Source organism: Myotis lucifugus, unplaced genomic scaffold (genome assembly GCF_000147115.1).
Source record: "Myotis lucifugus unplaced genomic scaffold, Myoluc2.0 scaffold_373, whole genome shotgun sequence".
NCBI classification, from domain to species: domain Eukaryota; kingdom Metazoa; phylum Chordata; class Mammalia; order Chiroptera; family Vespertilionidae; genus Myotis; species Myotis lucifugus.
In genome coordinates this window covers 716837-731701 of record NW_005871421.1, presented here as the reverse complement: position 1 = coordinate 731701, position 14865 = coordinate 716837, and the positions used below count along the sequence as shown (strand labels likewise).

The following is a 14865-nucleotide window of genomic DNA, read 5'->3' as shown; positions in this document are numbered from 1 at the left end:
CGCAATCCCTCATCCCAGCTCATAGGATTTATCTTTGCTCCTTCCCAGCCGCAGCACCTGGGCCCTGTGATCTCTGGGTCAGCGGCAGGGCGCGTTGGCTTCAAGCCTGAGTGCAGCCCTTCCAGTGTTTGAGCAGCAAAAGTAACTGGAACCATCTTCAAGTTGAAAAGGGCCATGTTCTAAAAGGTCCAGGCTCAGAAAACAAAACACAAGGCTCAGGAGATTACATCCTAGGATTCTGACTGGAGTTGCGGGTTTCTAGTTTTTAGGCTCCCAGGATATTTCAAAACACAAGAAATGCCACAAAAGGGGAGTGAGTGCAGAAACTGTGCTATGTTCAATTCTGTAACCGTGCGCACATCCTCAGGGGATGGAGGCCTGAAAATGACCCTCCTGCCCCCTCCCCAGCCCCTGATCCCACTACCCTGGTAGGAGCAAAAGAAAAGTGAAGCAAACACAAGGAGAAATTACTCAGACCACAATATTTATTTATTTCTAATATTTATTTTTCTGGTTATAAAAGTAATCCATGAAGAGCCCTAGACAGGGAGAGGTTTTGAGTCCTGCAGGCTCTAGACAGGTCACTTCTCAGAACTTCCATTTCCTCATCTGGGAAACAGGATAAGGCGCCCTGCCTTGCCCCTTCCTCAGAGGGCAGCACAGATCAAATGAGATAACACAGGGAAGTAGCTGGTAAAGTGGAAAGTGCTGCCAGATGGAAGGGGTTAGTGTCACCACCCTCGGCTGAGGTAGCACCAAGGCCTGAGCTCCTGCCCCTCCCTTAGCCCCTGATGCGCACATAAAAAGGGGGCCACTTGCAGCCTTGGTTTGATGGAGTGGGGGGGGGCTGTACAAATCTGCTTTACGCCTGGCCAGATGGGGCCTCACAGGGGCCCTTCCAGAACTGGGCATCGGCTGTGGCCAGCTGGGTGAGAACCTCCTCCAACTCGGGCCCATCCTCTGGGAAGCGCTCGGAGAAGGATCGGATGAGACCAGCAGCCGAGGCCTCGTACTCGAGAAGCTGCACTTCTGAGCCTGGGGAGGAGATGGAGAGAAAACAGCAGCAGAGAAAGGTCTTAATAGGGAAGCAGAATTGTCATCACCAGCAGCAGCAGCAGCAGCAGCAGCAGCGGCGGCTAGTTCTTCCTGAGCTCTTACCATGTGGCAAAAATTGTGTCCAATATTTTAGGTTTATTATCTATTCCTCCTTACAGTAACCCTATGAGGAAGGAAATATTAGAGGGGGAGTATTTAATGAATTGCTGTATTCATTCATTCATTAAATAAGAGATGTATATGAGGTGCCATGCCAGGATAAACAGACACTGTCCTTGGCCGCTTCTCAACCTCTAAGCCTCAGTTTCCTCATCTGTGAAGTGGGGGTGAGCACAGTACCTCTTCCCTCAAGAAGCTGTACTGATTAAATACAATAATGCATCAAGTGGGTGCTCAACAAGTGCTAGCAGCGTTATCTCTGACCTATTTACACATCTCTTAAATGGGGCAGCTCCGAGGGTCCTCTGAATACAGTGGGGCCTTCACTTACAAGTGTCCCGACTAACAAGTTTTTCGAGATACGAGCCATCTCTTGGCCGATTTTTGGCTTTGAGTTGCGAGCTAAAATTCGGGTTACGAGCCAGCTTCAGATACCCCACCGCTAGTTGGCACAGCGAACGTCACAGTGAATGCCACAACATCAGCCCAGCATCACGTGTCTCACTCGTTCACAATTGATTTGACATACGAGTAAATTTGAGTTACGAGCTCCGTCACGGAACGAATTAAACTCGAAAGTCAAGGCCCCACTGTACTCCTGGAAGCATTTCCCTCTAACTCACATCCCCCCACAGTGCCTTGTTGTGCGCTGTGGCACTGTGCGCTGTATAGAGCTAAGAGCACAGGCTCTGGGTTCAGATGGCCCAAGTTCAAATTCTGGTTCTGCCACCCACTAGTTGTGTGACCTCAGGCAAATACACAGTCAGTCCCCCTGTGTCTCAGTTTCCAGCTGAAAAATGGGGACAGTTACTTCCTCATTAGGTTGTTGGGAGTTAATCCATGGGAAGTTTTTACGCAGTGCCTGGCATATGAAAGTCCTCGGAAGTTAGCTATCATCATCATTACCAACACTACCTTTGAAAATCCAAACAAAAAAATAAAAAGAAATAAAAAGAAAATCCAGCCTGTCCTTCAGGCCTCGTGTAGTCACCACTTCCTCCCCAGAACCCTCCCCGACTCCCTTGAAGGTGGATGTGACCTTCTCTCTACCTGTTCAAACCACTGTTTGCATCTCCTGGGCACTCATGCAGGCTTTCCTAATGGGCTGTGAGCTACTTGAGGCGAGGGTCTGGGTCCGATTCACCTCTTGATCCCCAGTGGCCCTTGCAGGGCAGAACAATCAGAGTGATGATGATATTGTCCATGGAACCAGCACTGACTGTGTGCCCAGCATGATTCATATTCATTCATTCCTTCACTCATTTGACAGGCACTGAGCAGCTCCAGTGTGCCAGGCCCTGTGCTAGGTGCAGGGGATATGCTGCTTCTGCTGTCATGGAGACGAGGCAGACAGGAAAATGGCAGAGTGATGAGTGCATGAAGAAGAGAAAGCCAAGAGGGACCAAAGGGGTTGCTTTAGATTGAGGGGTCAGAGACAGCCTCTCCCAGGAGATGCCGTTATATAGAGACCCAAATGACAAGAAGAGCCATCCAGACAAAGATCTGGGAGAGGACCACGCCAATCAGAGGGAACAGCGAGTGCAGGGGTTATAAGAGCAGAGCGAGCTCAGGGTGTTGGAGAAACAGAAAGGCCCATGTGCCTGGAAGGCAGTGTACCAGGCAGGAGGGTCGCTGAGGTCGACAATGGGCCAGGGTCAAAGCCCATGGAGCCTCTGGAGTGTAAAGAGTTTAGGATAAGCCTCTTAAATGCTTCCTCCTCACCAGTAGGAGGTAATTACTGAATTTAACCCTCACTACTGCCCAGGATGTGGTAGTGAAGAGGAAACACTTTTAAATTCACTCTTGGCTCTTCCAATATCGAGCTATAAGCCTTGAGTAATTTACTCTCTGTGCCTCAATTGTCTTATCTGTAAAACGGGGTAATAAAAATATCTACCTCATTGGATTATTGTGAGGATTTAAAGGGTTGGTCCATGGAAAGCACTTAGAACTTGAAGGAAGTACTTAATTCAGGCTCACTACAATGTAAGCACACATCAAGGCTGGCTTTATGAATGAAGACACCCAAGCCCAGAGCAGCCAAGTGCTAGGACAAGGTCGCAGAGCAGTACCGAAGCTCATGCTCTAAACGCTGATTGGCACCGCCTCTTCATAGGTGCCTCGTGAGCCAGATGTCAGGGTAGACGAGTCAAGGGGTGAGGGAAAGTGAATCAGCAGGTGCTGGGATCCCTAAGGGCTTTGAATACAAAAGATCCAAATGCAATGCACACAGGGTCAGGGCTTCTGGGAATGGGATCATCACTTGAGAAGGTAGAGGGACCACAGGGCTACTGATCTCTGTCCTGGCTCTGCTGAGTCACATTGTCCCCTGGGTTCCACTGTCCGCTGGGTCCCAACTCACTGCCTGATGTGACTCACTTCAGGGCGAGGTCCAATTCTCTGGTACCATGCCTGCCCGCCCTGGGGTCTGCATGTTCCACTAGCCCTGGCTCTGCTGGCCTTTCTCAAACCTTCTGTTCCCATCTTATCATCAGCATGACCATGGACAGTGGTAGTGATGGTGGTGATGGTAGATGCCAAGGTTTTGGCCTGAGGTTTGGCCTGAGGAGGACTGTGGCAGGGAGATAGGTAGGAGTCACCCCAGATAGCCTTCCCTGGGCCCCTGGCCAGTTGCAGGCCTCCTCTGTGCTCCCACAGGGCTGCACGGCCCCCACCAAAGGAGGCTCAGGAGTCCGTTACCTTCGAGGCGAGTGTTGGGCTGAACGATGAGCTTCCGAGATTCCTTGCGGAGCAGCACCGTGTCCCTGAGGCTGAGGAAGCACTCGGGGGGAGCATCCGTGACCGCCGCATACCCCTCGTACAGGGCCCGGCCTCCGGACACATCCCCTGTGGACTTCAGTACCTGTGGGCAGGCAGAAGGAGTCAGTGCCCGGTGGGCGCCCACCCCGCATCCACAGGGCTTTGCCGGGGCCGCAGCTGATGGCGCCCAGCCCTGAACCACACATGCTCTTGGTGTTGCCCTGCTGAAGAGGACAGAAAGGCATGCTAAGTGCTTAGCACACAGTGAGTGCCTGTTAAAATATCTAACATATACGTTATAAAGAATAAGACACCCATGCAACCGCCATCCAGCTTAAGAGTTCGTCCAACTGCCTTTCCTTGCCTGCACCCTGTGGCCTCTGGGCTGAAGAAACAGCCCTCAATTCTGTGCTTTTATTCCCTTGTTTTCCCCTCAACCACACATTATGTCAACGTCGCCGTGTTCTGTGATTTGCTTTTTCTGCTCAAGTTATGTCTGCGATTCACTTGTGTTCATGCATGCAGCCCTAGTTCACACCGCTGGTTAATATATATGCTAACATATAAATACCCTATTCTAGTTTGACTCATCTTCTCACCTCCTATATGGTGACTTGTAATGAACAAAAGTTATTTCTGATGGAGTTAAAGAGATCAATCTTTTCCTTGATGGCTTGTGCTTCTTGTGTTTGGCGAAATTCTCCTTCATCCTGAGGTCAGTTTAAAACTTTGCCTTTCACATTTAAACCTTTAATCTCTCTGAGACTGGTTGTGTGTATGGTATCAGGAAGAAATCCAATTAGCCTCAATAAGGACAGCCTGTTGCCTCAGCACCACTTTCTGAATGGTCCCTCCTTTCCCCAGTCATCTGCAAGGCTACGCCTGCCATATGCCAAACAGTCGAGGCCTGGTTCTTGGTTCTGTTCCACTGGTCAGCGTGTCTATTGCTGCCCCAGGGCAACACTGAACCCAATAATCTTAGAATAAATTTTGATATCTGGGAGCAAGTCTCCCAGCCCGTTCTGCTTCAGCAGTGCCTCGGCTCTTATTCATAGTCCTCTGTGCTTCCACCTAAATTTTACTATCAGCCCTAACCACTTTGCTCGATCCCCTGTCCTGACCAGGTGCCTGCGGGAGGCAACCAATTAATGTGTCTCTATCACATCAATGTTTCTCTCTCTCTCTGTTTCTCCCACTCTCTTCCATTCTCTCTAGAAGTCAATGGAACTCTCTCTCTCTGTTTCTCCCACTCTCTTCCATTCTCTCTAGAAGTCAATGGAAAAATATCCTCAGGTGAGGATTGATAAATAAATAAACAAATTTTACAATCAGCTTGTCAAGTTCCATGAAAAATCCTCTTGGGACTTTATTCACCCTTGCTGAACTCTCTTATTAATTTCAACAACTCGTCTGTAGAGCCTTTTGGCTTGCCTATGAAGCCAGTCCTATCATCTGCAAAACGGGAAATCGGGCGGAGAAGTAGGGTGAGTCCGGAGGGGCTTCCGAGGCAAGAGGCCCCCGCTTACCTGGAGTCTCCGTAGGAACCGCTCCAGGGCGGGCTTGCCCACTGACCGGATCTTGCTGCGGTCAAGGCGGACCCGGGCATCCGGACGTCCATCGGAGCCCGTGGTGGGAGTGATGGTAACGAGTCCCTCGCCGGCCTCCAGTAGGACCCTCAGGATCACAAACCGGGCCTGCATGTGGGCCTGCAGGGGCCAGGGAGAACGGAGTCATTTGTAGCCCTGAGGTAAGATATAGTAAGTGTTCGATCCAAGACCTGATATATAGTTCTTGCTCATTGTCAATTATCCTTACTGTATTCTCTTCTTTCCTGCCTATTCCTCTTCCCTCAGATGCCCCCTCCTTCCTTTGCTCATAAGGGAGGGCAGGCTGCCCTGGGGGACACGGAGGCCATTTCCAGGCAGGACCTGTGCACCCCTGGCCACCAGCATGGCCTCTGCCCTTGTGAGAGCAGTAGCCTCACCACTCGGACCCCAAGCACTTTCTCCTCCACAATCTTGTTTGCATTCCACAGAGGGGCAGAGAGGGCATCGTTATTCCCAATTCACAGATGACCAAACAGAGGCCCAGAGAGGTCACGTGACTTGCTCAGGGTCGCACAGCTGCTAAGGGAGAGCCAGGACTCACTCAGACCCACGTTTCCCGACTCTAAAATGTGTGTTCTTTCGATGATATAATATTGCCTCCTGCAAGCATACTTATTTGACTTTTTAAAACATTCTACTGCTTAGCCTATTTCCAAAGGACATCTCGTACCCGAGCAGTCAGGCCTGATGGCTCTGGAGGCAGATGCTTGGATTTGAACCCTGGCTCTGCTACTCACCAGCAAGTTACTTAACCTCTTTGGGCCTCAATTTCCTCATCTCTGAAATGACAGTAATAATAGTACCAACCTCCCGGGGTTGGTACTGGGGACAAATGAGTTAATTCATGTAAAGGGCTTAGAACTGGGCCTGGCACAAAGTCCTAAGCTAGTCATCTATTAGGAGTCGCAGTAAAGCCATCTCACTTGATTCCCTCCAAGGTGGGCAGGGAGCTCATTACTCCCATTTCACAAGACACTGACGTGACCTGTCCCCAGACGCAGTGGAGTCTGAGATTAAACCCAGTTCATGTGCCTCATAGACTATCCCCTCCCTGTACCCAGAATCCTGATCCTGGTCCCCATCTCGGGCTCCCCCACTCCTGAGGGCCCCCAGGGCCCCACCTGTCTCCAGTTGGAGGCCTCAGGGGTGTAGAACTCCAGAGCCAGCAGCCCAGCCCGGACCATGTTGAGCCAGTTCACGTAGATCACATCTTCCGCATCGGCCCCCTCGAAGCCAAAGATCCTGGGGACAGGAGAGGGCGGTGGCAGGGGGGTCGGAGGCGGCCGGGGCCCTGCCCTCCCTGCGGGCCCCCCTCCGCCCAAAGAGGAGGCAGCCCCCACGCCTGCTGCTCGTACTCCAGCACTTGGGGGTGGAGGCAGAGGTAGAGGCCCACGCTCTCTGCCCGGCACTCTTCGTAGCTGGAGGCGATGGTGCTGAACTTGCTGTCCCAGGTCTCCCCGCTCCGGTACCAGCTCTGAATCTGGGAGGGGAGACCCAGGAAGCCGGTTTAAGGATGGCTGTCACCCCACCTGTGCCCACCCTCCCAGCACCCTGGGGCTCCGCCGAGGCCACCCTCACCTGTTCCCCTGTCTCTGGGTTGATCACTGTCTTCTGGTCGAAGTTGAATGCTCCTTTCTCATCCTGCAAGAGAAGGGTCATTGATGGGCCGGGGGGGTGGAGGGGGCGAGGCGGGGGAAGGTGCTCATGCCCAGGTCTGGGTCCTCAGGCCTGGGCTCCAAGAACCTGATAAGTGGCCCAGAAAAACGACTGTGGAGCCATGAGCGGACAGCAGGAGCAGCAGGTCCATCGACACATCGCTGCCTCCAAACCTGGGTCCTGTGATACCCGCTGCCCCCTCAGAGCCCCGGGGAGGTGGAAGAACCAGGGCCACTGCCCCAAGGCAGGGAGAGGACGCTGAAGGCCCCGTCATGTGAAGACCCGAACGTGGTTCTCCAGACCCCAGCAGAGGTGTCCCGGTGGGTGGGCCAGAGAGCCCGCTGCTCCTCCCTCCGGCTCCCCGCCGGCTCCCCGGGCTGGCAGAGCCCAGCACCTGTGCTTCTACCTCGAACAAGCATCACCCTCACTGTCCTGTCCATGTGCTAAGCATCTTTCATGCATTATCTCTTCAATCCTCACAACCACCCTACGAAGAAGGTTCTATTATTACCCCACTTCACAGAGGAGGAAACTGAGGCTCAGAAACTAAGGTCCCCGAAACAGCATCAGAGCACACAACCCCTGGGCACACTGTCTCCTAATAATGTGTTCTTATTACAAACCCATTTGCTAAGGGCCTCTGTGTGCCAGGAAAGCCCAGGCTTTGCTGTGACTCCTCCCAACAGCCCACATAGGAGGGCTCAGGAATCCCATTTTACAGACATGTCAACTGAGGCTCAGTGAGGAGAACAGACCTGTCCACATTTGTTCCTACTTCCCTGTGACTTCAAAGCCCAGACAAGGCCTGACACCAGCCTGCTACTCTCACCAGCTGCTCTTTGAATCCTCCTGACTTCCAGGCCCAGATCCCAAGACCCAGCGCTGGTTCTATCTTCCCCATTCAGTGGGCAGCCCCACCCACAGGGAGCAAGCCCAACCTAGAGCCCACACTCTCGGATGCTCTCACCCATCCCCTCCAGCTCTCTCATCTCTGCAGCTCTGTGCTGGGCATCTCTCAGCTTGCGAGAAAGCCTCTGTCTTTTGTACATTCCCTGAGTGGGCGTCCCGGGGGCTGCAGCCACTCTGAGCAGCTGGCAGGAAGGGGCTGCTCTGGGGAGAAGTGGCTCCCTACCATACCTGAAGGGTACAAGCTCTAGGAACTGCACTACAGAGATGGACAGCGCTATAGCCTCAGGACCAGAAGCATCAGGGACTGTCCCCTGCCAGCCTCTTTGTCTCCAAGGTGGCCGGAGTCCCACCCTCAGGGCCGCTTCCTTGGCAGGAGCCCAGCAATTCCTCCTGTGGGGGAGATTCTGTGGGGGGGACCTCAGCTGGACTGTCCTGCGGGTCCTCTTCAATCCTTGGAGCTTCTGGGACATCTTGGGGGAGGGTGAGATAGGGACTTCGCTGCTTAAGGGGTCATATTCGCCACCTGCCCCAAAGCCCCTGAAGGCAAATACTGGAGCAGCTTCACCCCTGAGGCCTGATCAGGGGCAAGGGAGCTGTAGGCCTGTGCCCGGGGCCCACCGGCCAGGTCCTTACCTGCACGAAGAGCTTGCCGCTGCCGTGGCCCAACAGCTCGTGCAGACCCACCTGCACATCAAAGGAGGGCCCCTTCCAGCGGATGTACAGGTCCTGCCGAGACAATCAGAGGCCCACACTGTCCACGGCCCACCACGGCCATACAGCCTGCCACGCCGAGGGCCCAGCATGATACACGTTCGGTAAAGGCCTACGACACCTCAGGCTCCGCAATGGACACCGTACGCCCATCTCATCCTGCAACAGCCCAGGAGGAAGGGACTGCTTCCCCTTCTTGACAGGTAAGGACACGGGCTCTGAAGTCACAGGTCACACGGCTGAGAAGCGGTGCCCTTTCCCAGACCCTGCACCAGGCTGGCTGCTCCCCGGGCCCTGCCTCTCGGCTGCCAGTGCCCACCTTGTCTTCCTCCTCCAAGAAGGTGAGCTTCTCCCGCTGCGTGGCGTAGGCCACGGCCAGCACATTCCCCAGTGACACGTTCTTAAAGCCTTCTGTCTGCCGCAGGTCGTCATCTGGAGAGGGCAGGAGGGAACCGGAGAGAAGGGGCAAAGGTTAAGGGCCACAGACAAGGAATCTAGACAAGGGCAACAGGCTGGGACGGCGAACTGAGGAGGGCAATGGTGGCCAGGCGAGTGTGGAGGAGGAGGGGGAGACTCTAAATGGAGGCTCCTGGGGCCTTGGGGGAGCTCACAGTTGGGGATGTTGATGCCGGCAGGAATGCCGGAGCCAGCGAAGGTGAGGACGTCCAGGGAGGTGAAGTCTGGGGTGAGGAACTTGTCCTTCTCGAAGGCTGGGGGCCAGGGCAGCTCCTTCAACAGCTGCTCCGCACTCGCCACCAGCCGCTCAAACTTGGCACTCATGGCCTTATTCACCATGGCCACGAAGCCTGCGGGGGAGAGGGGCTGCGGGTTGGCAGGGCTTGGGAGGGGTCCTCGCCCCCCTCAACCCCTCTACCCGTGGTCTTCAGCATGGAGTGCACGTCTGCTGCACGCAAGAACCCTGCGCTGGCCACTGGGGAGAGCAGTGACCCTGCCTGCTCACTGCTTGGGGTGGCTGGAACTGGGGAGAAGCGCTTCGCTGGGTAACAACTGAGAAGAATCTTAAAGGAGTTTGTGGGAGTACATAGGGGGAGGGGGAGAGAGATCAGATTCCCAGTGGAAGGGACTTCAGGAGCGAAAAAAAAGGTGCTCTTCTGGGGAGCTGTGCGCGGTCCTGCATGGCGAGAGCAGCTGGAAATGTGCAATTTTGTAAACGCTGCTTTGAGTCAGGAACTCGAACTGCATCCTATCTAACAAGGTCAGTCCAGCCATTCTGCTCAGCAGCCTCACGCACCAACTGAACTGTGGTGACCTCTGGAGGGAGTGACAGAGGCGAAGGCAGTAAAGGAGAGATTTCACATTCTGTCCTACAGACTTCCGGATTGTTCTAATTATTTGCAACAAGCATGGATTTTAAAGTCACACACACACACACACACACACACACACACACACACACATATGTGTTTAAACATGTATAGCCCTATAGAAAAGTCAAAGACAAAAAGTATATTCCAAATTTTAACCTTGGGGTGGGTGCAATCAGTTTTTTTCTGTAGTTTCAAAATTGTTGGCCATGAACATGGACTACCTTTCTAATAACCACAATGAGTTACATAAAAAATGGGGGCGGCCTCTGAGCTCGAGGCTGCGAGGAGGCCCTGGGGTTTCAGCCCTCAGAGCAGGCCTGGTGGATCAGGACCCGGGCAGGAAAGCTGTGGCTGTGCACACCTGTCTCCCGCTCCGGCCCCCGGCCTGCCTGATCCCGCACGCCTTGTCCGGGGCCTGGATCTATGGGCTCAGATCAAGCCCCCTGTCGGCTGCTGGGGCTTTCCTCTCTCCTCCCAAGTTAATCTCTCTGGCTTTTTGGCAGTTGGATGCTCCAGACTCTACGTCCAGGAGCTCGGCAGAAACAAGTCTAAAACCTCAGGCGGGTCCTGTGGAGCGTGTGGGCACGGGGCCGAGGCAGCCTGCCACCTGCTCTGGGAGAGCAGCAGCCAAGTCAGGTTCTCAGTTATGCTCCCAACCACCCAGCACTTTTATGTGCCTGGCATTGTGCTGAGCATATCTCTCCCTTCCCCTGACACCCAGAGGGAGTGACTGATGCTCGGAGGTGGGGTTAATTGAGTAGCAAAGCCAGGCTTGGAACAGACAGAGCCTGTGTCCAGATCAGACACCAGAGGCAGCACCCAAGTGGCTCAGAGCCAAGGCACCTGGGTTCGGCCACCCACCTACTGTGCTCCAGTTCCCACATCTGTAAAGTGAGGGTGGAAATCCTCATAGGATAATGGTGTCTAAACGAGCTAATACAGGTAAGCGCCCTGTACAGGGTACATCATCACGGCTGGCACTTGTCAGTGTTATTATTACTGCCAAGGGGAAGGGGGAGACGCCTCAGAGGACACAGGGAAAGGGCTTCCAGTCTGACCTCCCGCCTCCTAGAAGTTACCTTCGAACTCTCCACGGGAACCAAAGGGGTCTCGGTAGCTCTCGATGAACCCGATGTAACTGGGGGGAGAGAAGGGCAGAGATGGAGGAGGGGTGGGCAGGAGGGCGGGGCGGGTGAAGGCCGGACCCTCACCTCTCCACGATGGGGCCTTTGTCCTGGATCCAGAAGCGGGAGCCCCTCTTGTGGGCTTCGATGGAGCCCTGGGTGAAGCTCTCTATGTACTGAGCCAGCATCTGCTCCTGGTGGCTGTTGGCCGCATACGTCTGGGGGTGAGAAGAGGTTGGTCAGCCTCAGGCCACCCACCCACCCCCACCCCCCTTAGCTGCCCAGAAGGGTCTGGAGCCCGCACACCTCGACCCCCGCCAGGCCTACCTTGGCTTTCTCCAGGTGCTCCACCACCTTGTGCAGGATGGGCGCGTAGTCCCCCCGGGTCACCTGGAAACGGCTCCCCCGGAATTCGTGGCTCTTCAACTTGGAAGTCATTTCGGAGTCTAGAGCAGGCTCTGAGGGGAAAGGGGGATCGCTCAGGGAAAAGGCGAGTGTAGGACACCCAGCAGGCTTCTTACCGTGACACACTTATTCTAAGCTTTTCCGTGGCTGCCCATTGCCTACAGAAATGAGTATAAACTTGCATCTTCAAAAATAGACATATTATGGCCCAAGCCAGTTGGGCTCAGTGGCTAGAACGTCAGCTTGTGGACTGAAGGGTCCCGGGTTCGATTCCAGTCAAGGGCATGTACCTTGGTTGCAGGCTCCTCCCTGGTCAGGGCTAGTGCAGGAGGCAACCAATCAATGTGTTTCTCTTACATCGATATTTCTCTCTGTCTTTCCCTCTCTCTTCCACTCTCTCTAAAAAAATCAACGGAAAAATATCCTCGGGTGAGGATTAAAAAATATATACAGACATATTATATAACATGAAATATTCTAAGAGCTTTACATGTGGCTTCTCATTTAAGCCTCACAGCCATTCTGGGGGGAAAGGGAAATTATTATCTCCATTTTATAGATGGGGAAACTATGGCACCATAGTTTAAAAGTGTGGCTTTGGTGTCAGGCTGCCTGAGTGTATCAGTTATCTGTTGCTGTGTAACAAACATCCCCGGGAAACAGACCCCAATTTTCCTTTGAGAACCCCACACCACTACCACCTCCAGTTCAGGTGGGAGGAGCTGACCTCATTGCCTAGCTCCAAGATAGGCTTGGCACCCAGATCTACCCACTCAGGGACCTGGCCCTTGACTACAGGAATTGGTTCACAGATAAATATGGGACCCAAAATAGAGAAATTAGTGTCACTCCCTGCAGGAAACCATTTATTGTCTTCACTAGCTGAGTATAGACAGAGACCCCCAAAAGCTAGTAACCTTTGAAGTCCTAGCAAAGGTCAGGGCTGTGCACCACCCAGTTAATTTAGACACCACCCAGTTAATCTAGATAATGGTAACTAAAGCATCATCCCCACCTTAGTTCACTGAATTCCTTAGATACTTGTGTAGATCCTTGTTTATTATTGTTGATCAGATATCCTGCCTATTCCTGGAAATTGTCTACTGATGAGCTAATGCGTGTGTCATTGAAACCTCCTTACCCAAGGGCTACTCCAAGCTCAATAAAAGATTGGAGCAGCCTGAGCATCGGTGGAAGTCCTTCCGGACTTGCCCGCCTGGTCCCCCAATATTTCAAAATTATCTCGTGTCATTTTTCTCTCATTTGTGTGCAGCCCCTCTTTCAGATACCGAACCCTACTCCACGCGGGACGTGGAGGGAGTCTTACTCGACAACTCCCAGATTCTTATGAAGAAATTCTGAGAGAAAAGGACCCTCCTTCTGCTGAAATGACCAGACTGGTGGCTAGCAGTGATAGGGAAGGGGCACGTAATAAAAATAGAATCAGTTGTTTAATAGAACAGTTGTTTAATATCTACTCACTGTAAAGCAGATTTTTTATTATTATTATTTTTTACAGACCCGGGAAACTGGAGGATGTGTCGCAAGAGGAAGAACAGGCCCTGGAGACAGGGCCTGTCTGGAGGAAGACAGCGTTCCGGGCCTGACCTTTGCAAGGACGATGAAAGGCAGACCCTGGACACTCACTAACTTCAGATTTTGTCCCCCACCCACGAACCCGACACAAGAGCTTGTCTGAAATGAATGTCCGAGCGCGCGGTCTTTCCAGGGTGTTGCACCTGCCGCTCTCTCAGGCTGCCGGCTGTCTGATTAATAAAACGCACCATAAAGATTCATCCTCGTCTCTACTTATATGACTCTGGTAGCAGCGGGCAGCTCGGACCCTTTCGTGTCCAGTATCAGCAGGACCTATGAGAGCAGCCAGCTGAGGATGAAGTCAAAGAGCCCAGCCGACTAGCTGGTTTGGCTCAGTGGAGAGAGCGTCGGCCTGTGGACTGAAGGGTCCCGGGTTTGATTCTGGTCAAGGGCACATGCTGGGTTGCAGGCTCGATCCCCAGTAGGGGGTGTGCAAGAGGCAGCCTATCAATGATTCTCATTGATGTTTCTACCTCCCTCTCCCTTCCTTTCTGAAATCAATAAATATATATATATATTTTTAAAAAGAGCCCAGCCAAGAGATGGAGAGAGAAATTTTCTGAGATCACTGTCTGAGCAGCTGGAGCCAGCTGTGCCCAAAGCCTTCCTACTCTGGGCTTCTTAATTACCCCTGTCTGTAAAGTCCCCTTTTGGTTTAGACAAATTTGAAGGATTTCCTCACTTGTAACCAAAGAGTCCTGAATAACAAAGTAGAGGCGGCCTTGGGCTTTATCCTGAGGGTACCTTGAGAGATATTTGGAAGCACAGTTTAGTGTGTTCACCATCCCCATGTACAGAATACAGAAAGGAGCTCACCTGTGCCAAGCACCGAAGCCAGGCGCACCTCGTAGCAGGGCTTCCCGTCCTGGTCAACCGCCTTGAAGAGCCGTGTGTTGTAGGCACTGAGGTTCTGGAAAAGACCAGGGCAGGGGTATGAGGGAAAGTAAGTCCAGAGAGGGCCGCGGGGGAGGGGGAGGGAAAGCCAGTCACACCAAGGACAGAAGATACGGGGTCAAAGGCCGGGGCTCGGGGGGACCTGCCCGAGCTGGCTGGGAGGGGAGAGAGCGGGGAAATGCTCCTGCTCTGCTCAGTACCCTGGGCACGAACTTTTACTAAGCGCTGACTCAACTGTGCCAAGCACCGCCTGACAGCTAACCCAGGGCTACGCAAGGCAGGGCCCATTTCACAGGCAAAGGAACGGGGCACATAGCTGCTGAGCCGGGAGGTGAACCCCGCATGGGACTCCCCAGCAGCTCTGATGCTCTGCCTCGACCTGTCTGGAGGCTGTCATAAGGCCCTTCAGCCTGGGGTGGGGTGGGGGCATCAAGGACCCAAGCTGAGACCCAGGAGTAAGTGCCAGTGGTGAGGGGGCCCCCCGTCAAACCACTAACCCAAGTTCCCCAAACCTGTGAGTCCAGAAAGTCTTGGGCCAGTTTGGCATCTTCCATGGTACAATCCCCAGAGAAATAGGTGGTGATGCCCTGTGGGGGAGGGGGCAGATGGAAAGGAGCTGCGGAGGTCGGGGACTGCAGGGGCGGCTGGTGAACCTCTTCC

General features: G+C 53.4%; 1 protein-coding gene across 16 annotated transcripts in view; it reads right to left on the bottom strand.

Annotated features, from left to right (window-relative positions):
- Window positions 1–484: 484 nt before the first annotated feature.
- Window positions 485–14865, bottom strand: part of LOC102437639 (E3 ubiquitin-protein ligase pellino homolog 3) — a 33853-nt gene continuing 19472 nt past the window's right edge. For all 16 annotated transcript variants that reach the window (XM_023765066.1, XM_023765067.1, XM_023765068.1 and 13 more), the window contains 14 exons: window positions 14718–14792; window positions 14128–14221; window positions 11638–11768; window positions 11398–11528; window positions 11266–11324; window positions 9470–9664; window positions 9178–9290; window positions 8781–8873; window positions 7161–7223; window positions 6938–7062; window positions 6704–6824; window positions 5502–5681; window positions 3916–4078; window positions 485–1035 (listed from right to left, as the gene is read on the bottom strand). In XM_023765066.1, the coding sequence (XP_023620834.1) occupies window positions 863–1035; window positions 3916–4078; window positions 5502–5681; window positions 6704–6824; window positions 6938–7062; window positions 7161–7223; window positions 8781–8873; window positions 9178–9290; window positions 9470–9664; window positions 11266–11324; window positions 11398–11528; window positions 11638–11768; window positions 14128–14221; window positions 14718–14792 (1716 nt within the window). In that variant the 3' untranslated portion in view covers window positions 485–862. The remainder of the gene's footprint in view (window positions 1036–3915; window positions 4079–5501; window positions 5682–6703; window positions 6825–6937; window positions 7063–7160; window positions 7224–8780; window positions 8874–9177; window positions 9291–9469; window positions 9665–11265; window positions 11325–11397; window positions 11529–11637; window positions 11769–14127; window positions 14222–14717; window positions 14793–14865) is intronic.